The 24,982-nt window shown below is 45.7% G+C and overlaps 1 protein-coding gene across 1 annotated transcript in view; it reads left to right on the plus strand.

Annotated features, from left to right (window-relative positions):
* Nucleotides 1–23,735, plus strand: part of KCNS3 (potassium voltage-gated channel modifier subfamily S member 3) — a gene marked incomplete at its 5' end in the record, with an annotated part of 25,509 nt that extends 1,774 nt beyond the window's left edge. The window contains 2 exons of the mRNA XM_080998279.1: nucleotides 7–1,118; nucleotides 23,016–23,735. Coding sequence (XP_080854405.1) covers nucleotides 7–1,118; nucleotides 23,016–23,053 — 1,150 coding nt within the window. The 3' untranslated portion in view covers nucleotides 23,054–23,735. The remainder of the gene's footprint in view (nucleotides 1–6; nucleotides 1,119–23,015) is intronic.
* Between the last annotated feature and the right edge of the window lie 1,247 nt (nucleotides 23,736–24,982).

Genomic DNA, 24,982 nt, shown 5'->3' on the forward strand with positions numbered 1-24,982 from the left:
CAACAGGTACCAAGAAAGGAAAGAAGAGGGACTTGATAAGGAGTGGGACCAGAAAAGCAATGCCGGAAGCCTGGATTCTTCTGATGATGAGTCGTCCATCTTTGAGAAGGAGCTCGAGAAGTTTGATAAGCAATGGTTGGGGGAGTTGCGCAAAAACATATGGGTCAGAATGGAGAACCCTGCCTCTTGCTTGTCCGCCAAGTTGATTGCTGTTTCCTCCTTGAGCGTGGTCCTAGCATCCATTGTCACCATGTGCATCCATAGCATGCCAGAATTTCAGAAGCTGGATGCCAACGAAAGGGAGATAGAAGACCCTATCCTGGAAATAGTGGAGATCATATGCATCATCTGGTTCACCTCTGAGCTTATGATCAGGTTGGCTGCTGCTCCCAGTCAGAAAAAGTTCTGGAAGAACCCGCTGAACATTATAGACTTTGTCTCCATCATTCCGTTCTACGCCACTTTGGCCGTGGACACCAAAGAGGAGGAAAGCGAAGACATCGAGAACATGGGGAAAGTGGTCCAGATCCTGCGTTTGATGAGGATCTTCCGTATCCTGAAGCTGGCTAGGCACTCTGTTGGGCTGCGGTCATTGGGTGCCACTTTGAGGCACAGCTACCACGAAGTTGGACTTCTGCTTTTGTTCCTGGCCGTTGGGATTTCCATTTTCTCCGTCCTGGTCTACTCTGTGGAAAAAGATGATGACACATCAGAGTTGCAGAGCATCCCAATCTGCTGGTGGTGGGCCACCATTAGCATGACCACCGTTGGCTATGGAGACACCTACCCGGTCACTCTTGGAGGGAAGATCATTGGCACAACGTGCATCATCTGTGGAATATTAGTGGTAGCTCTTCCCATCACGATCATTTTCAACAAGTTTTCCAAATACTACCAGAAGCAGAAGGATATTGACGTGGACCAGTGCAACAATGACCCCAAGGAGAAGGCAAACGAGCTCCCTTATTTTAATATTAGGGATATTTATGCAAAAAGGATGCACTCCTTTATTTCTAGCCTTTCTTCAGTAGGATTTGTAGCCAACGATCAAGATTCAACCGACGCCTCAAGCATCCAAGATCTAGACGATGTTTATAACACAACATCTTTGCAGAATGGTACAGGAAAATGAGTTGAATCTCTTTTCTTTACTGTTTCCTTCTAATATTAGCACAGCTTTGACAAAGAGCACTTAAATTCTCAGGGTATCTTAACTCTCTGCCATATTAGGGCATTCTTGGCTCTGATGATGTTGCACATTCTTTACAGTTTAGATGGGGCTTAAGGATAGATAGACTGTGTGTGGTGGATTAGTTTTTTGTTTCTTTCACATGGCTTCAGAAAATGGTATTGAGTGTGCTTGGTCCAGCAACCAAGTCTGATAACCTTTTAAAGAATGTGTGGTTTGAATGGATTGTGCGTTGGGAAATAGTGGGTTACTAGCACACGGGAAATGTGCTGGGACAAATGTAATTTTTTATTTGGGTGATTATACCTGAGAATGAACAGAAGTGCATACGAAACCATATTTGCTAAGAAACCAAATAGCCCTAAACTAAGCCAGGGGGCCTGTTAGCATCTGAGGTTAAATTTCAATATTATACAGGGCTAGGGAAAGGCTTTGCTCCTCAACCATAGTTCACCCAGGCCTTCTTTGGTGTTATGGGTGGGTGCAATTCACTTGTGCTTCCTGTAGCTTGCATACAGCCCTCAGCCTAATTCCATCCCAGTGGAGGAAGCCTGGTGGGAGGAAGGAAGTGGAATAGAAAATAATGGAGTGACAGAGAAGAAATTGAAAGCCTCTTGCAAGCAATTTACAGTACAGTGGTACCTCTGGTTGCGATCAGGATCTGTTCCGGAGGCCTGTTCGCAACATGAAAAAAGCACAACCTGAAGTGCCGTATCTGCACTGCACAATTTGGCGTTTGTGCGCATGTGCGAAGCATGATTTAGCGCTTGTGTGCATGTGCGAGCTGCGAAACCCGGAAGTAACCTTTTCTGGTACTTCCGGGTCGCCGCAGGACATAACCTGAAAGAACGTAACATGAAGCAAACGTAACATGAGGTATGACTGTAGTGTAAACATCTGGCGAGTGTGATCTCTAGCAGCCTGCTGGGCTGGGAGAAAGAGGAAAGGGATGAAGGGGAACAGGGAGCGTGATTGGTCCTGGCTGGTTTTGGGTGTAACCCCATCCAAGCCCAGTTCAACCATGCCCACCCCTGGCTTTCCCTACCTGCCAGATTCAGGGAGAGAAAAAAGCTTCCCAACTCCCGCCTTTCGATGTGCAAAATGTCGGGACTTTATTTTGTTTTGCAGGCACAGGCACCTGTTTCAGATGCATGTCTTGCTTAGCTGCCTGATCTCAGGAAAGATGTGCTCATTGCCACTTGATGTGCCAGCCATTCACCCTTCATTTCTAACCGCAGGGTTGGGCGACCTTTTTTTTTATCTCCCTACTTGTCTATACACACAAGCACACACAACAGGCAAGCAAGACGCATTGTTCAAGGGCACCTTCCAATTGGCAGAAGCACTTAAGGTGTTGAACAAGCCTGGTGTGAGATGTGGTCCACTGAGAAGACTGTGGGTCACTAAGAGAAGCCAGGGAACGGGGCTGCGTTCAGGCCTCAGGCCTGTCTGAACCTACCCTTAAGCCATAGATCGACATGGTGGATGGCAGGGTCAGGCAATGAGTCAGCCATATTATTCCTTCCAACTCACTCGGTTCAGTTCGCTTTTTAAATGGACGCATAACAGAGCTGGAAGGAACCCAGAAGCCATATCATATATTTCCTTGGCCCTAGCATAAAATTAAGCTGCCAACTTCCACAAGTCCGAATAATAGCATTCCCCCGGTCAGAGAGAAGGTACACCCCATAATAGTGTTGGCCAAGCAGTTGACTTGAAGCAATTTGTACAAATTTGGCAGTATACTTCTGTCTTAATTTCTGGATCCTGGGACTTCTTAAGTGAATCCATCCTCGCACATAGAAACACATTTCCATTTATTTTTCTCTTTCCAATTAATTTCTAGTTTGGGGGAGGCAGAGTGCTCCCGCAACTTGCAGTGCGACGGACTATGTCAAGCTGACCACGAAACCAGTCTAAATGTCAAGTCTTGCCCCTGTTTATGGGCTCAGGGTTTTATATCCTCTGTGTACTTCCTTTGTTTTGGTGATGGTGACAGCAGGACGCATGACAAAGCAGTGAAGCATTTGCTTGGTTCTCCGCTGATTGCAGTAGGAGGAATTCATCAAGGCTGACTATAAATGGAATAGGGGTGCTATCATCTTTGTACGTGAGATTGCAAGTCGAAATTCTGATAGCCACCCGGCCACTAAAGCCCACAGAGATCCTTGTAATCACCTGGAGGAGGCTAAATTATCTCATATGAAATCACACATTGTATACACACAGCAGGAGCTTCCCAGAGCTGCAGAACCTACTACTGCAAGGGAGATTTGCTGGTGCACTCCATTTTTGGTCTTCACAGCAGAATGGCCGAGCCCCCATACCTCCATTTAAGGCAGCCAAATTGCTCAGCCGACACTAAAAAGCTTAACTTAAGCAGCCTTCTCTTGTCAATCATTCTCACAAACCAGCCTGGCGGTGTTTAAAACAGAGAGACCAATGATTCAGATACTGTTAAGAGTGGTGATGAGGAAAACTCTGTAATATCAGCTGAGAGGAGAAGCTGAAGCCTCTTTTTATGCTTTCTGAGTATTTTTTATTATTCTGACGCTCTTCTGCTGTTGAGGGGTACCTGCCAAAAATGTTCTGAAGTCTTGTGAATCTACTTTGTTTTTTGTTAGAGCTCTGAGATCCACCAAGCAGAATCAGGTGGAAAAGACGTACAATTCAAGGATTAAATAACACCGAATCCAGGAATTTGTGTTGAGTACCTGAACTGAACTTTCTGCACTTCCACACAGAATCCATGATTCCGTGTACTCAAGCTTTCTTCATTGCAGCAGTATAATAGTATTTGGGGGGGGGGATATGTGCCATTTTATTATTCCCACTGTCAAAAGTCTTTCCTGATCTGCTTTGGGTTACCCAGAGGTGTACTTGTAGCTGCAGATTGGCTGTCTGCCAACCCCTTCTTTAAAAGTCATAGGAACTAGGAGAAGCAAAACATGGGGCTTTCTGACTTAGATATATAGGGGCTAGTAGACAACTTTCAGTGAAAAGACTGGTTTGGGGACAGGGATTTGCTGGAATTCTGGAGGATGGGGTGGTAGGTTTGCAGCTTAATAGCTTCTGGTTTAATACAGAGGTAGTAGCTACCAGTGGGGACGCGGGTGGCACTGTGGAACGCGGGTGGCACTGTGGTCTAAACCACAGAGCCTAGGGCTTGCCGATCAGAAGGTCGGTGGTTCGAATCCCCGTGACGGGGTGAGCTCCCGTTGTTCGGTCCCAGCTCCTGCCCACATAGCAGTTCAAAAGCACTTCAAGTGCAAGTAGATAAATAGGTACCACTCCAGCAGGAAGGTAAATGGTGTTTCCGTGCGCTGCTCTGGTTTGCCAGAAGCGGCTTAGTCATGCTGACCACATGACCCGGAAGCTGTCTGCGGACAAATGCCGGCTCCCTCGGCCACTAAAGCCACTAAAGTGGCTTAGTCATGCTGGCCATATGACCCAGAAGCTGTACACCGGCTCCCTCAGCCAATAAAGCGAGATGAGCGCTGCAACCCCAGAGTCGTCCGCGACTGGACCTAATGGTCAGGGGTACCTTTACCTTCACCTTTAGCTACCAGTGGGCTAGACACTTCTAGCTGAATTTGTATAAGCAACTCAAGTTTTCCCCAGTGGCTAAGAAGGGGTCTTTGAGGGAGAAGCACAGGCATAAACAGTGGACATTAAATTGATAGCACTGACTAGGGCTGGGGGATATCTGGTTTTCAATATAATGATATATCACCAGCTAAACATCGCGATATACCGATATGCCACGATGTCTGAAATAAGGATGGTGCTATGCAGAGGCATTGACTGGCCTCACAGTTTTTTCCGCATCGTGATTTTTGCTGGCGGTGCTCTTGTGATTTGCTGCACACCCCCCCCCCCCATAGGCAGGGGAGAACTGAGCTGGCGGAGTTAGCAGGGGCTGCAGGAATTGAGAGAAGCATTGGCTGGCTTCACGGTTTTCCCTACGTTGTGATTTTTGCATAACACACACACACACACACACACACACACACACACATCATGATTCAAGTCAAAAATGGACTTCAAACTGGTTTTGGATCATATTTCGCCCAGCCTTAACACACATCGTGATTTGTGATATATTGCCAGGTCAAAAGTTATGAAGCCGATATCGCAATATGGACTTCAAACCGGGTTTGGATGATATGTTGATATCGCCCAGCCCTGGCTAGCTGGTGGTGGGGTGGGCAAGGCAGACATGTGCGGCTTTCTTTTCTGTTTCATGTGCCAGCACAGATATTATCTTGGCTGAAGGCAAGTGAAGCATTGGGTTTGCTGCATGCAACAGTTTTCTTGGAATACCTGGCAATGCTGTTGTGCAGAGACGCACCCTGGAAGACATGATTGGCTAGAAGTATCGTTAGTTACCAGGTTCTTCTTGGTTCAGCTGGTATATGCAGTCATGAGTATAGCAAGTCCCTTCTAAACCACTCCTTTTAAACAGTTTTTGTGAGTTTTGAAGGACAATGTCAGTGCAGTAAGTTCAGCTTCCACAAGCGCAGCCGGCTTACAGCATGCTGACTCATCCCGCTTGTGCCTGAGTCCCTTATTCTTTGTGAAATGACCAAGATCTGCTAAAAGTCTGGATAAAGTTCTTTTAATGCTCTCAGATTAATCAATAGCTCTTATAAACCCATTACAACTTTTCAGTGCGCTGAGCACCTCTCTGTCTCTGTCTTTTATTATTACTTTTTAAAGCCCCAAAGAACCACATCCTGCAATTTGTGTGGCACACTGATAAGCACTCAGAAATATTGCTGTGACTGATGCTACAGAATGTACGCTTCCTACTATTTCCAAATCTTTCAGTCTCGATGCCGTGCAAATCCTTTATAAAAAGTTGCCTGTTTTCTGTAGTGCTGTTTTCATTTCCTAAGATCTTCTCTGCTTGTGTGCTTTTGTCTGCAGAAAGACACAGAGGACGGGAAAGTCTATAGGAAGCCAAGGCTTCAGAGTAGCCCTAGTCCAAACAACAAACCCATCTCAGTGGCTTTTATTGTTAACTTGAGAAATCCCTGTGCCACTTCACAGGAGAGATGAGTGTTTTGGGAGAGCTGGGCACCTAGCCTTTCTCCTTTCCACTACTGTGCTTGGATCCCTTCCAGTCGGGATTCAGGCCTCATCATGGGACTGAAACTGCCTTGGTCGCACTGGTTGATGATCTCCGGCGGGCTAGGGACAAAGGTGAGAGCTGTTTCCTAGTTCTGCTGGATCTCTCAGCGGCGTTTGATACCATCGACCATAACATCCTTCTGGACCGTCTTGAGGGGTTGGGAGCTGGGGGCACTGTTATACAGTGGTTCCACTCCTTCCTCCTGGGCCGTGTTCAGAAAGTGGTGGTGGGGGATGAGTGTTCAGACCCCTGGGCCCTCACTTGTGGGGTGCCTCAGGGTTCTGTCCTCTCCCCCATGCTTTTCAACATCTACATGAAGCCGCTGGGAGAGATCATCAGGGGATTTGGGCTGGGTGTTCATCAGTATGCAGATGATACCCAGCTCTACCTCTCTTTCAAATCAGAACCAGTGAAGGCAGTGAAGGCCCTGTGTGAGTGCCTGGAGGCGGTTGGAGGTTGGATGGCGGCTAACAGATTGAGGTTGAATCCTGACAAGACAGAAGTACTGTTTTTGGGGGACAGGAGGCGGGCAGGTGTGGAGGATTCCCTGGTCCTGAATGGGGTAACTGTGCCCCTGAAGGACCAGGTGCGCAGCCTGGGAGTCATTTTGGACTCACAGCTGTCCATGGAGGCACAGGTCAAATCTGTGTCCAGGGCAGCTGTTTACCAGCTCCATCTGGTACGCAGGCTGAGACCCTATCTGCCTGCGGACTGCCTCGCCAGAGTGGTGCATGCTCTGGTTATCTCCCGCTTGGATTACTGCAATGCGCTCTACGTGGGGCTACCTTTGAAGGTGACCCGGAAACTACAACTAATCCAGAACGCGGCAGCTAGACTGGTGACTGGGAGCGGCCGCAGAGACCACATAACACCGGTCTTGAAAGACCTACATTGGCTCCCAGTACGTTTCCGAGCACAATTCAAAGTGTTGGTGCTGACCTTTAAAGCCCTAAACGGCCTTGGTCCAGTATATCTGAAGGAGCGTCTCCTCCCCCATCGTTCTACCCGGACACTGAGGTCCAGCACTGAGGGCCTTCTGGCGGTTCCCTCACTGCGAGAAGCCAAGTTACAGGGGACCAGGCAGAGGGCCTTCTCGGTAGTGGCGCCTTCCCTGTGGAACACCCTCCCATCAGATGTCAAAGAGAACAACAACTACCAGGCTTTTAGAAGACATCTGAAGGCAGCCCTGTTTCGGGAAGCTTTTAATGTTTGATGTATTATAGTATTTTAATATTCTTTTGGAAGCCGCCCAGAGTGGCCGGGGAAGCCCAGCCAGATGGGCGGGGTATAAATAATAAATTATTATTATTATTATTATTACTTTAGACCCTGACTATTTCCATATTGGGATGCGGGTGGCGCTGTGGGTTAAACAACAGAGCCTAGGACTTGCCGATCAGAAGGTCAGCGGTTCGAATCCCCGCGACGAGATGAGCTCCCGTTGCTCGGTCCCTACTCCTGCCAACCTAGCAGTTCAAAAGCACATCAAAGTGCAAGTAGATAAATAGGTACCGCTCTGGTGGGAAGGTAACTGGCGTTTCTGTGTGCTGCTCTGGTTCGCCAGAAGGGGCTTAGTCATGCTGGCCACATGACCCGGAAGCTGTACGCCGGCTCCTTCAGCCAATAAAGCGAGATGAGCGCCGCAACCCCAGAGTCGGCCACAACTGGACCTAGTGGTCAGGGGTCCCTTTACCTTACTATTTCCATATTGGCAAGACTGGCCCTACTGTTAGCCAGAGTGAGGCAACTGCCTCAGGCTGCTGGTTTCGGGTATCATGAAAGGCCGAGAAAGACCAACATGGTTCCTTGATCTTGTTGGTGGGTGAAAACTCCCATCAGCCCCAGCCAACATGGCTGAAGGTCAGGAATGATGGGGGTTGTAGTTTCTGCAAGACATCACATTGTCTACCCCTGGAACAGAATAAGAGAGAGCAGCCGACCAAATGAGTTTTGTAGTTGAGCAGGGATTTAAGCCCAGTCCTATTCGGACGCTCTACTCCAGAATTGGAGAACCTCAGGCCCATGGGTCTAATCAGACTTCCCCATTTACTCTCAAGGTTGAGGCCATTTTGGCCAAGCTTTGCCCACCCGATCTTCACCTGGTGTCAAACTGGTTCTTTATTGTCCCAGTCTACCTAAAGGAAGCTGGCTTGCTTTTGAATATGAAATTGCTAAGTTTTTCAAAATGTTCAAGTTTCCCCTGATGCTGTGGATTGGGACTGCCGTTTTGGATGTAATAACTGGCTGTGAGCCTGAAAGACTGCAAGCATATGTAATGTTGGATTGTATCCAAGAAAGAGTGATATGTTTTTCTTGCTTTAACCAATCATGAAGCAATAGCTGCGGGAGTTCATATAACTTGAGTAAAATTATCATTTCACTTGGTGCAAAATTGCATCTTGACTCCAGCCGCTTCCAGATCAAAATACATTAGGCAAAATATTTGGGGTGGATGAATTTTGGCAGGAACCGATAACCTTATCTGAAATTATTTCTACTCTCCTGATCTTTCTAAAGCACAGTAATCTCTGCAATGTGAAAGTAGAAAGAGTATCAAGTTGCTGTTTGTGGTGGAAACTCAAGAAAGCAAAACTTTATTCCCTGGAGTAAAGTTAGAGGCTTACTCAGAGCTTCATGTAACCTGGGTCAAGAATGTATACATGGGATAAGAAAAGCTGCATTCTGTGACTAAAAAATTGTCAAAAATAAAGAAAGGTGCATATTCTGCATAGTTTGGATAATTCCTGTTTTGTTTTTTTTGTGTAGCCTGACTAAGAGGTAAGGACCTATGCAGGGCACAGGAGACCCTGCATGCTATCCACAAACACTCAAGCCTTGTCTTTATAACCTTGCAAGTGCAGAAATTCAAGTTAATGACAGGCTATACCAATCAGTACTGTGGGTGAGATTCTATCCCCAGTTCCCATGAGAAAGTTGGAGTCGTACTCCAAAAATTTAGTTTCTTGCCATCGGACTTCATTTGTAACCTTTGTTTTGTTCATACATATGCCTTATAATTTGGTGAGTCGTAGTTAAGTTCTCCCCTGTAATTATTACAGAAGCTTTATAAACTGTTTATTTTTTAAAAAGTTCTCCAAAGCAGTTGCACAAAACGTTCTAGCTTTATCTACTAGATTGTAGTAAAGGGGCCGTAAAGGAGGCAGTGGTGAAGTTTTGCATTACTAGTTCAGGGCATAAGAATTAATAGCCGTGGTGACAGCAAATTGTTAAGGGAAGCATGTTGGTGTTCAAGCACTGTGATGCCCTTTCTCAGGCAGGCTAGAGACAAAAAAATCACACTATGGCACAGGGGAGGGGCATGTTTTAATTTATTTATCTTGAGCATCTCTGCCCTTCTCTTCATTTTAATGTAACAACCCGATTGCACTAGCTACCAATTAGTTTCCGGGCCAATTCAAAGTGGTGGTTTTGACCTATAAAGCCTTAAACGGCTCAGGACCGCAATACCATAAGGACCACCTCTTTCCATATGAATCTACCCAGACCCTGAGATCATCTTCTGAGACCCTTTGTGAGCCTCCTTCTTGAGAGGTCTGGAGGATGGCAACATGAGAACGGGGCCTTCTCTGCAGTGGCTCCCCATCTTTGGAATGCTCTCCCTAGGGAAGTTCAACTGCGGCCTTCATTATAAACCTTTAGGCGCCAGGCAAAAACATTCCTTTTTAACCAGGCCTTTGGTCGATCTGATTGACATCCAATGCCCTTTTAAAATGTGTTGGGGGTGGGGTTATTGGGTTTTTGTTTTTATTATGTATTTTGTGATCTTATCCTGTGAACTGCCCTGAAACCTGTGGGCATAGGGTGGTATACAAATTTAATTAATAACAACAATGATAATATTTTTAGATGGTTGTAACTTGCCCTGGGACCTGCTAGTGAAGGAGGGTAATAAAATGAATAAACACGCAAGGGGTGATCTCTAATTTTCCACTGTTCGGCAATATAGGATGACACTGAAAAGAAGGAGAGGGCTGCTGTGTATAGCTGTCAACTTTTTCCTTTTCTTGTGAGGAATCCTATTCGGAATAAGGGAATTTCCCTTTAAAAAAGGGAAAAGTTGACAGCTATGCAGCTGTGGAGCTACAATGAATCACTTTGTGAATTGTTGAAGACACAGGGCCCTTTCCATACCATTTTGGTGTGTGGCAGTTGCACCAGAGAGGTAGATTAGATAGCTAATGCTCAGTAGGTGCAGGAACAACAGAAGCTTGAATATAAAGGGAAAATTTTCATTTTACATACTTGTAAAAAGCTGAACATGGATTAAAAGCCATATAAGGAAACTTAGTAGTGTCAGCTGAGTGTAGTGTCAGTTGAGTGCTGGTGGTTGCTAGGTTGTGGAGGTCCTTGTGACACGCCCTTCATTGTGACACCTCCCTCTCCTGGCTCCTTGGTCACTAGGCATAGCCATCTCCTTTGGTTTGATCATTCAGGGACTGAGAGAGAAAGTGGATGGAGATGTAAGTAGACTTTCTCATCAGCATCTGCATTCTGTGCTGGTAACTCTCCATGAGAGTCTTAGGGAACATTTAAAAGATTAAGATTGGGAATAATAATGTAAATGCTTCAGCCAGCCCTTCTGGGCATCTTTATGACTCCACCCACTGTTTTGTAACAGGGAAGGGAAGTAACTATGGATTCTGTTTACACTTTAGGAAAAATAATAAGATGTCATGCCTAGGAAAAGGGCGTTCTTTTTTGGCTAGTGACACAAGAGTCACTTGATAACTCGCCATGGGAGCATTAAGCATGTCCTCTGGAGAGGGTGATATCTTGCATTGTCTTCCTCCCCTCCCTCCCTCCCTCCCTCCCTCCCAGGGCCCATCTTTCAAAGGACAGCCAAGGTACAAAACCCTTCAGCATGCTGATGTTTCTTCTCTAGTAATATTAGTATGTGGTATTTGATGTTTCCCTTTTAAACATCCCTTCTCCACACTAAGCAAACCCACCTCTTTCAATGAGATGATGAGAATTGTCTTATAATATTCAGAGGGTGCTATTCTGGCTACAGTATTCAAGCACTCTCTTCACAGGATACCCATTATGATATGCCTAGGAAAGTGAATTCATCTTGCCCTCTGAGTTGTGAATGCCCAAACCAGTTTAGGGATGTAGATCAGGAGAGTACAGTGAGTCCCATTTCTCACCTTTTGACGGGCCTTCTCTGCAGCGGCTCCCCGTCTGTGGGATGCTCTTCCCAGGAAAGTTCGCCTGGCGCCTTCATTGGACACCTTTAGGCGTCAGGCAAAAAGGTTCCTTTTTAACCAGGCCTTTGGGTGACCAGATTGACATCCTATACCCTTTTAAAATGTGGCACTTTTGTGGGGGAGTTATTGGGTTGTTGTTTTTATTTTGATTACGGTATATATTTTGTGGTTTTATATTCTGATTTTGTTCTGTGAGCTGCCCTGAAACCTCCAGGTATAGGGCAGTATAAAAATTCAATAAATAACAACAACAACACCAGTGTAAGTTATAGTATAATATACTGTTGCAGTTTGGTATGTGTAGCAGCAGAGTAAAGATATAGTTTGGTGAGACTGCTGGTTGTAGGAATATTTTTTTAAAAAAACTCCTGACAAACAAAGGCATTCTGAATTCATGTTTACAGTATCCTTTAAGGATTCCTCTCCAGGCAGGATTGGGAATGACTGAGGTCTGAAATCCTGTAGGGCCGCATCCAGTCATTGCAGACAGTATTGATCTAGGTGAGCCAATGGTCTGGCTCAGTGCTATTTTTCTAGAAAAAGAGGTGCCAAAATTCTCCATGAACACCTCCCTTGTTCTCTTACACACAGGATGCAGGTGACACTGTGGTCTAAACCACTGAGCCTCTTGGGCTTGCTGATCAGAAGGTTAGCGGTTCGAATCCCCTCAACAGAGTGATGTCCCATTGCTCTGTCCCAGCTTCTGCCAACCTAGCACTTCGAAAGCATACCCGTGCAAGTAGATAAATAGGTACATCTGCGGCGGGAAGGTAAACAGCATTTCCGTGCGCTCTGGTTTCTGTCATGGTGTTCCTTTGTGCCAGAAGCGGTTTAGTCCTGCTGGCCACATAACCCGGAAAGCTCCCTCGGCTTGAAAGCGAGATGAGCTCTGCAAACCCATAGTCGCTTTTGACTGGACTTAACTGTCCAGGGCTCCTTTATCTGTTCTCTTATAATGGCAGAGGGGCTGATCTTCCCTTGGCTGCCAAGACAAATAGCTGTAAGCTTTAGGATTGGATGACTGTCTCTGGCACAGACAGAAAGCCCACGAATGTGGGAAATGAAATCACCTATGATTCATTGTGGGATAAACTAACTTCCTTAAGTGAGCGTGTGGCCTGTAGTATAGGTTTGTTCCGACTCACCATCCCCTCACCTGAGGGCTCCCCCCCTTCCCAATGAAATGCTAATACGTGCAAGGTTGCCTAATAGATTGCTATACTTGCTGGCTGGGTACCTGTCAAAACATTGCTGCATTTCCTTAAGAAAGGTTGGCACAAAGCTAATCGCTGCTAATGTGCGGTGTGCTGAACTGCGTCCAGGGCTTTGCTGCATTACAGGAATGTGTGGCTTATGCAGAGTGCTCTTGTGAGAAAACTGTGCTTGCTGCTGCTGCTGGAATCCCTTGGGCCAAATCCTGAAAACTTAATAGTTGGCGGGGGGAGGTTTTTGTTGTGTGTGCGTGTTCATTAGTCGTCCGTGCAAAGCAGTACCTGTGATGTTGCAAGAAACGGTGCAGTTAGCATTAACTGCAAAGGGAAAAAAGCCTTTGAGGTTGCTGCTTTGCTGTTCTTGTATCCTTTGTCGTTTTTTGTTCTTCGATTATTGCATTTGTGGTTTAATTGTTTTAGACTGCAGTCTTAATCCTCTGCCCACTTTGCTTGCAGTAAGTCCTCTTGAACTCAGTGGAGTGCATTTCTGAATTAACATCCATAGGAGATCGCAAAGATATTTTTCTGAGCTGCCTTGGGAAAATTAGTCTTATTCTATGCCCTCCCTGCGGGGCTCTTGGGTGGGTGCCACCACCCATTCTTGCTCATCCTGACAGTTCAGATGCTTGAAATTTCTCTACAGGGAGCTGCCTATGTACCGTAATGTCTTAGTTGTCTACACAGTTGCATAGGGTTGCCATATGTCCGGGAAATCCAGGACATGTCCTCTTTTGAGGTGCCTACATGTGCATCTGGGGGGATTTTTACAATTTTAAGCAAATCGGGCTTTTGGAGGGTTAAAAAAAATTGTGTGCGTATGTGAGTAGCTTGGGTTCAGGTGCGGGTGCGGGCAACCTGGGGTCTGGCCGTTTCTTGGGCTCTGGTGTGGACGGCTTGGCCGGGGGGCAAGTGGATGATTGTTTTTTTAAAAAGCTCAGTATTTTTCTTCTTGAAAATATTTTTAAAATTAATTTTCAATTACAAAAGTCCAATATATGGCACATTGTATCAATACCAAATTACCATTCTAATTCAAATACCAATCAGTTAAAAAGCCAATTACACATTTTAGATGTGCTAGATTTCAAGGTACGATAATTTCGTTTAATTCTGCTTCCAGAGTCTTATTTAATCCAATTACATTTCAGTCTTCATCATAATCCAACAGCTACAATATTTTTAACTTCCGTTCGTATTAACACATTTAATAATTTGTATTCCCGCAACTTTTTTTTGTCCATGTTTTTACCTCTGGAAATATGGCAACCCTACAGTTGCATAAATGCTATCCCTTCCCCCCTAACAAAAAACCCCACACTGATTTAGGGCTGTTTACACATTATTATTTACTCCGGCACCATCACAAGCCCGCTGTTGGTGTTTGAAGCCTTGTGCATAGAACGCTTGCTGCAATATGTATCTATCCTATAGTTTCTTGAGAAATGCTGCTATTGGATGCATTTTCCACCCTGTTTGAAAATGTAAGCCTCATTCACTTCACAGTTAAGCTGAGGTGTGTACAGTAGAGACAGCCATTGCACATGTGCACAGACTGCATCTTCATTAAGAGGAGTTAGGAGGAATTTCCAGGGAAATCAAGCAGGTAATGCACATTGCATGAGGACATCTCTGCCACCCCTCTGTTTTCCAGTGGTTTTCCTGTAGTGAAAAAACAACCTCTCTGCATTTTTAGCTGCAAATGCGTACGTGGTCTTCATTTTGCCAAGGCTTTGTTGAGGACAGAGAGAGAAGGCGGGGCCTAGCGTATCATACCTCTCATGTAGGTTTTTCTGCTGATGCAGAAACTGCTGATAGAATTGCATTTTCTGCTGATCTTCAGAGGTGGTCATTTTGGAACCTACTCACATTTCAGATCCTGCCAAAATGGCCATTAGTACTTTTTCTCCTTTCATCATTTTGGAAACGCGGCCAAGCTTTTGCCTGCCACTAGAAAAGATCCTTGCGGTTATTTACTTGAATTTTCAAACTCTTTAAGTCATGTTATTATAATGTTTGTCTACTGTGGATCATCAAAGAAAATGCTGTCTGGGTTGCAGCTTAAAAAAACACACACACAACATCAAACAGTTCTTAATTCTTTTCTGGGAGCAGCTACAAGTATGGTGATTTCATATAAACAATGAAAATTACACTAAATCAATTTGCAACCTTTCCCCCTGTTCAACATTCAGAGGGAGGATCTGAAAGTCTTTGCATGAAGGCTGTTCCAAGCAGTAAGAAGTTCTAGGGCTGCAGTTCTTACCTGGGTTTGTCTTCCTTTGGAAGGAGGTCATTGGAGGCTTATGGTGTCTTGGAATATTTGAGTTTATTTACAAATATTACAAGAAATGCAGCTTAAGCACTCCAACCAAGAGGCAGATCCAGTGCCTCGGCCCAGTATATCAGTGTTCAGCCCGACCACTGAGGTCCAGCGCCGAGGGCCTTCTGGCGGTTCCCTCACGGCGAGAAGTGAGGTTACAGGGAACCAGGCAGAGGGCCTTCTCGGTAGTGGCGCCCGCCCTGTGGAAGAACCTCCCATCAGATGTCAAGGAAATAAACAACTATCTTGACTTTTAGAAGACATCTGAAGGCAGCTCTGTTTGGGGAAGTTTTTAATGTTTGATGTTTTATCGTGTATTAAATTCTCTTGGGAGCCACCCAGAGTGGCTGGGGAAACCCAGCCAGATGGGCAGGGTATAAATAAATAATAATAATAATAATAATTATTATTATTATTATTATTATTAGCGCTCTGGTGACATCCAACTAAGTCATACTCAGGGAATGACCCACTGAAATAAGCAGACTTTGATACCACTCTCTGTATCTTTTGAGTCTTGGACTCAAATCACAGTTTCTGTTGTTTCTTTTCACACAAAGGCATGGATAGCATCATCCTCTGCATGTGTGTGTGTTTGTAGAACCAAAGGAAGGCATGTTTCAAGATTCCTATCAGCCACAGCCATTACGGCAATAGTTAGAATTGTGGAATTGCTGAGTTACAAGGGACCACCAGGATCATCTAGTCCAGCGGTTCTCAACCTGTGGGTCTCCAGACGTTGTTGGACTACAACTCCCATCATCCCTGAGCTCTGGCCTTTCTAGCTAGGGGTGATGGGAGTTGTAGCCCAACAACATCTGGGGACCCACAGGTTGAGAAAGGCTGATCTAGTCAAACCTTCTGCAATGCAAGAATCTTTTGTCCGATCTGTTTACCTTCCTTGCCTCCCGATTCAATCATTCCTACCCATCCCAGCAAAGTAAAGAGAAGGTGTATGGGCAGACAGATTCACGGGGGAGTAGGATATGATTATAGATTTCACAATGACTTGCCTGTTTTTGGACAGGGACTATGAATATAGAAAGGGAACGTTCTCCTTCTAATGAGGCCTCTTTGAATATACATTTTAAATAGCCATACATATCGACACCATCACAATTTCATTTCATCTTTTCAGAAGGAGCCTAGGAGGTGAGAGGGAGGAATCTAAGAATAAAACATGCTTGCTTTATTTTAAAGTTTCCGTTTGCATGCACACGCACACTTTTGGTTTGCACGGAAGATAAAAAGTCATTACAGTTATTGCCAGTGAATCTCTCTTTATGTCTAGTAATTGCCTTCCCTCCCTGGCAGGCAAGGGAAAGCTCACTCAGAGCTTGGCACACAATGATTGCCCCTTAATTGTGAAACTAAGGCCCATCCTCTTTTCAGTTTCGACACCCAGTGCTCTTCAGCCCTCCATGGGGTTTAAACAGTAGAAGCAAGGGTGAGTATAAATGAATGAAAAGAAATTGGTTGGAAATAAGTGCATCCAAGAAGACTCAGCTCCTTTGGAAATCTTGGGCAGTGTTAGAAACTCAGATATATAAGCTAGGTGCCAAATGGCTTCTTAAACCAAGGTTGCAGTTGCCAAAATGGAATGTCTAGTTGCCATTTTGGGGCAAGACAGCTCTAAAGTCTTATTTTTCAAAGGATGGACTGACTGTGATTGATCCTCAGTGAAACATCTGGCTAGTTCAGAGGGCAACCTCCAGCTGGGTTAGGAGCTTTGAAAACTGAAAGGCTGAACAGAAAAAGCATTTTGGTTCCTGAAGGAGTCGAGTGTGAATTTCATGCTCTTTATTCAGCTCATAGTAGCAATGAATGAAACTTTCCCCAAAACGTCTAGATGTATACAGTGGTACCTCAGATTACATACGCTTCAGGTTACAGACTCCGCTAACCCAGAAATAGTACCTCGGGTTAAGAACTTTGCTTCGGGATGAGAACAGAAATTGTGCTCTGGCAGCGCGGCGGCAGCGGGAGGCCCCATTAGCTAAAGTGATGCTTCAGGTTAAGAACAGTTTCAGGTTAACAACGGACCTCCGGAACGAATTAAGTACTTAACCCGAGGTACTACTGTATACACTATTTACACAATGGGCCCTGCGTGATTGGCTAATTCCGGGCTGCTCCTGTAGGCCAATCAGGTTGTGGATTCACTTCCTCCGGAAGCCTGATTGGCTGCTCCTGCAGGCCAATCAAGTTGCTGATTCACTTCATCCAGGAGCCTGATTGGCTCCTGCTGCAGGCCAATCAGGTCACTGATTCACTTCCACCTGGAGCTGGATTGGGTGGCTCCTGCGGACCAATCAGACTGCTGCATTCTGGATCCTATTGTTCTAGGATTCAGCTCAGCACATAACAGTTCCTGAAATTTATTCTGATTGTGCAGATAGGATATAACTGATAGAATTCTACAGGATGGGTTATTAGTGTGTGAAAGCAGTCCAGGTCCAATGATCCCCGGATGGTGGAGATGCAGTTATTATCCTGGCACCCAAACATCTTCAGTTGGTTGCAAATAGTTGGAGACTTCCGGGTAAAGTTGCATAAAGTTTTGCAGCAAAATGGGGTTAAATAGAGACGATAGAGGTCAAAAATAGGTGCTGGGTATGACAAGGCTATGTAAAAACAGAATGCAATTTCTGGTGTTTTAAAAAAAGCTTTAGACACAGACTGTCCAATGCTTCACTTTTTATATGAAGGGAAATATATCTGGAAGAAAACATTAGGGCTCACATGAGGCTGAAAATATGGTTAGATTTGGGGTTGCAACAGATAATGTTGTCATGTTAAGTGTGCAAATGCAACGTATTTTTAATATTTTTTATATCTACTTTTAGGTTAGGTGTTTGGTGTGTAAAGAAGAGGAATACAGCTATCACTCAGTTTGTTTTTAAAAAGTTACTAGCAGGTTGCGGGAGGCGGATCTGGATTACTACCCAGGTAGGAAGTAAGGGGCTTTAACCCTTTGTCTCCCACTGTATTCATGAGCCAGATTGGGGGCCCTGTACCTTTTTGCTTAGGAAAAAGTGCTCCCATTCCTACTAGTTGAAGCTTTCCTTTGGATTCAAACAAGTGTGCCTCCCTCCTTGATCTGGATCATGGTTAAAGCCCCCTGCCTCTCCATATCAAGGGCCCTTTCACCTGCTATTTACTTTGTAAATGTTATTTTTAAAAATGGTAATTACGTGAATTGCATGCATTTCATCTCGTTTGGCCTTTAAACCAAGGGAATATGTGGATCCCTCTTGCATTAACTTGATGGATTTGTGTCACTGTTTCAATGACCTGTATGAAACCAGGATCCAGGGTGCTTTAAAGGTCAGCACCAACACTTTGAATTGTGCTCGGAAACATACTGGGAGCCAGTTTACGTCTTTCAATATGGTCTCGGCGGCCGCTCCCAGTATATGAACGTAGTTCTCGTTGTTTCCTGCAAACCTTGGGAGACTGTCTCTCTGCTCCCCTCTGCACTGTTCTCACATAGCTGCATTTACAGACAGTAGCTGTGCCAATAAGTTGCATGATGCTTATATCCTGATAGGCATCTTGGCCATGCATTTCCTGGTCTGCTCAGGCTGGCAGTGCAGATGTGTATTGGTTACTAGGCACACAAACAGATCTGATAGGAGGCCGAGGATTAGTGTAGCTGCTGCCGATGTCACAAAGAAACTGATTGTGAATCAAAAGGGGAAGCTGTGTTACTGTCCAAGGCAGTTCTGATGGGGAATGTGTTTTGGGAGTCTCCCTTGGGTGCAAGGTTACCCAAACACAGTCTGTTTTCCCCCTCTGCTGACTTCCCATTCTCAGCCACCTTCAGTATGACTCCTGCCAATGCTGGCAAGCGCAGACAGAGAAACTGGCAGCCACGTAGAACATCAAAAGAGACACTGGTGCACTTTCTCAATCACCAGTAAGCAAGTTCTAGACATCAGCACCCAGCCTTCTAGGTTGACCTCAAGAAGAAACTACATTTTAAGGCTAAACATGACGCTCCTAGCCCTGTGTTGGCCTTGTAGTGCTAATGTGGACATGCATTTGCAGAGGGAAATCTGTGATTACAGGTTGGGGCACATAACCCTTCTCACCACATCTATCTTGGGGTTTTTTGTTTGTCTCTGCAAAATTCCTCACCCACTTCCCAGTAAGTTTTTTGTGTTGGCTTTCCTCCCTCTGGGCTTCAAGACCGCAAATCCCAGCTGTAGGGAAAACCATTTTTTCAGTGTTCACGAGAGATATTAAGCAAACCTGCTCACATGCATTTAGAAAAGGTGTTAGAGTGCGTTGTGCGTAGCTCAGATCTCTGGAAGGGAAGCTGGGAATTAGGTCGGCATTGATTATAGCAAGTCATAATGAAGAGGTGCACTTTATTGCATTCAGACAAAGGTCCTCAGTATATTCATACTGCAAATGAACACTTACCAGATTAAAATGCGCAATTGATAATGTTAATAAAAGCTGTCATGTCAGTGGAAGAGGCTGCTCCATTAGGGTGAATGGGCACTGTCCCAGCGGCCTCAGTCTGACTCCCACCAGCCCCTCACTTGTCTGCCTTCTTAAAAAGGTAAAGGGACCCCTGACCATTAGGTCCAGTCACAGACGACTCTGGGGTTGCGGCGCTCATCTCGCTTTATTGGCCGAGGGAGCCGGCGTACAGCTTCCGGGTCATGTGGCCAGCATGACTAAGCCGCTTCTGGTGAACAAGAGCAGCGCATGGAAACGCCGTTTACCTTTCCACCGGAGCGGTACCTATTTATCTACTTGCACTTTGACGTGCTTTCGAACTGCTAGGAGGGCAGGAGCAGGGACCAAGCAATGGGAGCTCACCCTGTCGCAGGGATTTGAACTGCCGACCTTATGATCGGCAAGCCCTAGGCTCTGTGGTTTAACCTACAGCACCACCCGCATCCCTTTTAGCCTGCCTTCTTACTTGCAACCAACCCAGAAAGTAGCACCCTTTAGTCTTAATGTTACCCTGATGGAACTCAGCAGGGAAGAGTGGGAGGACAGAACTAGATTTAGTTGGTACTGTCTGTCATTGGCTCTGGCTCTGCCTGTCATTGTCTTTGGCTCCACCTGCTTGTGGTCACCCTGCCTTCCGCTCCACCAATCCCAACGGGCCTCAGCCACCACCATTTCAAGGTAAAACGCTAAAAGGATGATTAAGATCAGTCAAAGGTGACTATGGAGTTGCAGCGCTCGTCTCGCTTTCAGGCCGAGGGAGCCAGCGTTTGTCAGCAGACAGCTTTCCGGATCATGTGGCCAGCATGACTAAACCGCTTCTGGCGCAACGGAACACCGTGACAGAAGCCAGAGTGCACGGAAACGCTATTTACCTTCCCGCCGCAGCAGTACCTATTTATCTACTTGCACTGGTGTGCTTTTGAACTTCTAGCTTGGCAGGAGCTGGTACAGAGTAACGGGAGCTCACCCCATTGCCCAGATTTGAACCACCGACTGTCCCATCGGCAAGCCCAAGAGGCTCAGTGGTTTAGACCACATCTCCACCTGTTCCCATATATAGTGATCAAATCCTTATTGTGAGTCCCTGCTAGCATCTTCCATACACCTGTGTACCCTTAGCCTAGGTACTTTGACCTGCATACTTAGAGCACATGAAATGGATCCTGCCTCTGGAAAACACACCAGAGTTTAACCTTCATGTATGTTTTTCCACTGCAAGAAATCATTAGCATATAAGAAATAAAGTACATGGATCTGAAGAAAAGGGTATGGGTGTCTAAGAACATGGTTTTTAATTACAGGAGGACCATAGGAGTCAAGTCCTAGGGGCCAAGGTCCTTTGCCCTCCTCCTATAAAATATTTGAGGGGGCTAGGCCCCCCCAAAAAGTTGATGGGCATTGCCATTCAAATGGTGTGTGCCGCATCTTGTGATCAGATTATGCAGGGGAAGGCTTACCTGGGCACCCCCATTATTTTATTCAAGTTGGCACCCCTGAGTAGGACAGTCTAGGATGTCTCATCAATTGGTTCAGTACTTGTGTGTATGAGGTTAAGCACTTTCAAGTCCCATTGATTTCTGTGGGAGACATTTAAGCACGTTCCCCCACTGAGATGAATGGCATTTAGATTACTTTTGGGCTGTGCACGGTAAATTGCAAATTCAAACTCGGGGATAAAATTCTGGATTTATTTATTTTTGTCTAAATGCAATGGGCATGCCACAGTCCATTGTAAGAGTGTACCGCTGCTGTGCAATGTGTAGGGTCCAACTTACCCCTTCTGCACATGCAAACAAGACTGAATAGGCAGGCAATGCAAGAGGCCATCAGGGTGAGTTGGAGGGACATTCATGCCTCTTAGATCCCTATCCAGTTCTCCCCTTCCACTTGGTGCAGGTCACTTGTGCCACGGAGCCCAAGTGACTTGTATAAAGCAGAGCTACCTGATGAACTCATGAGGCTCAGCTTTCATCTCCCCCAGCTGCTCATACATGATAGGGAGGAGGGCGGGGAAAACCCAAGGGCATTCTCTGCACATGGACACTGTATGGAGTGGATTATGCTGAATAGTAAGAGTAATGTTGAGTTTTATCATTGTAATGTTGTGATGATTATATACACCAGTGTTCTTGACAAGTGTTGAGGAGGGCTGCACTGAGGAGGAATGGTAGGAGCCTCCCCCTCCTCCTGATCCTGATCCTGAATCTTCCCAGGAGCAGGAGGACGGTATAGATTTGGAACAGTGGTTTGCAGAGGGGCATAGTTCAGAAGGCAGAAGCTGGGAAATACTGGATGGGGAACAGCTAGGAGAAGAAACACTGGGAGAGAGAGGGTTAACAGATTCACCATCTCTGGACAGTATTCACCCCCCCCTTCTCTAAAGTCATGGATAGCTCAGAAAGTGGCAGAACAGAAAGCGCAGAGGGTACAAGCTCAGATTACAAGACGTAGAAGTGACGTAGATTAATAGGGGCGGAAGGGGGTGTGATCCTTAATTGGGAGCACCGCCATTTTTAGGAGATGAGTTCTTTGTTCTCTTACTGTGATTATTAAAGTTTCTAACTGGTAAAAAGACCCATTTTCCTTTGTTCTGCTTATCTATTGCCACGGGGGGTGGGGGGGTGGGGGAGAGCCAATTCCCTGAAGCCTGAGAACAAGACAGAGAAATGCAACTCAATTTCACCCTTGTTTGTTTTTTGTTTTGTTTTGTTTTTATATAAAAAAATCAACATAGAACAAAAATAAATGTTGCAATTATATTCCGTGGCTGAAATTTCCCATGGACGTAGTTTGGGGGAGGGCAGGGCGGGGGCAGGGGGACAGAAGAGCAACATCACGGGGACATGCTAGGGCTGGGCGATATATCGTCCAAAACCGTTTTGAAGTCCATATTGTGATGTCGTTTTCATAATTTTGAACATTGCAATATATTGTGAATCAGTGTGTGTGTGTGTGTGTGTGTGCGCGTGCATGTGCGTCCGCTATGCTATGCTATGCAAAAATCATAATGTGGGGAAAACTGTGGAGCCAGCCGACGCCTCGTGATGTTCAACTGGTGATATATCACGATGTTGAAAACCAGATATCACCCAGCCTTAGTGACATCATCATAGGTTATGTAACCTTGCCCAGTGCCTAAAGGTTTTGAAAGTTCTGTTATAGCAGGATAGAGGAATCTCCACTTGGATTCCAGCTCCTTTGGGGTAGGGAGTAAACAACTTCTGAATGTGGAGTGTGTGTGTGTGTGTGTGTTCTTTATACAGAGAGGTGTGCTCTTGTTCCCCTGTCTTCCGACGCTGTTGGTGCTAACTTAATTCTCAGTACGAATAGATTAAAAGCCCCATCGCCATGCCAGTTTCCATGATTTCCAGGCCCATCGTGGAAACGGCCATGTTTTGAGTTGCTTTTTGAAGAAACCCAGGGCTCGGCATTAAAAGAAAATATGTTTGTCTCCTTCATATAGAGTGTGCATCTTTAGTCTCTTCGAAGACCCACCTGTGACGGGACCTGTAATCTGCTGGTTACCCTCTGGCACTAAGCACAGCCAAATGAAATCCATGCACAGTGAAGAGAGACTTCAGCACCCAACTAATCAGAATGGTGAAAGGGAGCTCTCTTACACAGCACTAGGGGAGATAATCAGAAGCAGTAAGTGGCAAACACGAGGCCGTACGCTGACAGGATTTTGCTACAGCTTATTGTGCATTTGCTGCTACAGCTTCGCACCAGTCCCCCATCCCACTAAGAATAAGCCATACATGCCATTGATAGCCTCATTTTATACTTTCGGCCAGCAGGAGAGTTTCTGTAGAATCACCTAACCCCCATATGACCTAATAATGTCCATTTGTTTGTGTGTCCCTTCCCTCTCCCCTACATGAATTAACAAAGCATCGGTCCTGGGGGGCTGCCTAACTCTGCCAAATGCTTCCTCTCATGATGATTGCCGCCATTTCCTCCCGCTGCCGAACGATGACGATAATAACCATGTATTGTGACTTATACTTGATACTGCTTGCTCTTCCTTTGCTTGTTCTTGTTAAGAAATGTCCATTTTAAAGAAGAAGAAGGAGAAGAAGAAGAAGAAAAACTTCCAATAGGCCAACTGGGCAAATATCCCGGTAAACTACTTCACGATAAGGCGGGCTACCTCAACACCAATAAAATTTTGTCATGACCACCAGTGTCCTTTTGTTAGTGTGTGTGTGTGCTTGTATATGCAGCAGCAATAGTTAAAACCAAACCCGCTTAAAAAAAAAACACACACAACCCAGTCTAATAACATCTCTCAGTTCTCAGCCCTTGGTTCCTCAGTAGACCATTCACTTCAAGTGAAGTGCCAAGAGTTCAATCCTTGGCATCTCCAGCTAGGGTGGCCTAAAATCCTGGAGGCCTTCTGCCCATCAGTGTTGACAATAACTCAACAAGATGGAGCAATGGTTTGACTCAGTATGAAACTGGTATGATGTTTCCCCAGCCACTGACAGCTCATTGCGCCTCACTCCTGCCTGCCTGCCTGCCTGCCTGGGCTGGGCTGGTGGCGGTTGTGATGTACTGCCAGCTCAAATTGCCTCGATTAGCTGGGAGGCGGGCAATTTAAGGAAGGCTGCTTCTCGGCTGATCAAGCCAAAGGTGAGGGGACAGCTTTCTGAAAGTGCCTGCACCTCAGCAAAACAGTTTAACAAAGCTCCTGTACAGCTCCTGCTCATGGGAGCCTGAGTGGTAGGGGGCTTGTTCATCTCGGCGAACTGGGCAAGCCCCCATACCACTCTGGCTCCCGCGAGCAAGAGCGATATGTGGAGGGATGGGCAATTTCAGACCTTGAGATATATCAGCACGTCACAATATTTTGTGGTTCTGTGATCTGCCTTCTAATGTCATTGAGGCGTCCAAACTCTCCTAAATGGCATCCACGTTGCAGTGGGGTGAGGAGGAACTATTGAATATGTGTGTGTAAACAAGACCAGAAGCCTACTTCCGCCTCAGCTGTCCCAGATTTGGCTTCTTATTCCAGCTCAGTAATGCGATTCCTCACGTCGAGTCCTTGGCCATGTTCCTCCCTTCTAGGAACTGAAGCAAGAAAGGGAGAGCTGTAAACTGAAAGCTATATACTTCAAAGTCACCTTGTTTTTGTGCATTTAAGCAATGAATGTGTAGGTGGCCCAAAAGCAATTTCTGCAGAAAAAAAAAAAAAGGATGTCGCAGGAAGCCCATTGACGCTAGCATTTGAACACCCTGTAAGAAATTGATGAAGACACATTTGGTGAAGAGCCCTATGTTGTGTAACATGGTGTGTCCAGTTTCTGTCAATTTTAGAAGGGAATTCAGAACATGAAAAGGGGAACAAGGGCACAGGAGATCCATATCTTCAGGGTTGGCAGTTTAATAAGCATTGGCCTTGGCTGAGTCAGTTATATTATGTGTATAGCT

Source organism: Podarcis pityusensis, assembly GCF_964106645.2.
Source record: "Podarcis pityusensis genome assembly, chromosome: 3".
NCBI classification, from domain to species: domain Eukaryota; kingdom Metazoa; phylum Chordata; class Lepidosauria; order Squamata; family Lacertidae; genus Podarcis; species Podarcis pityusensis.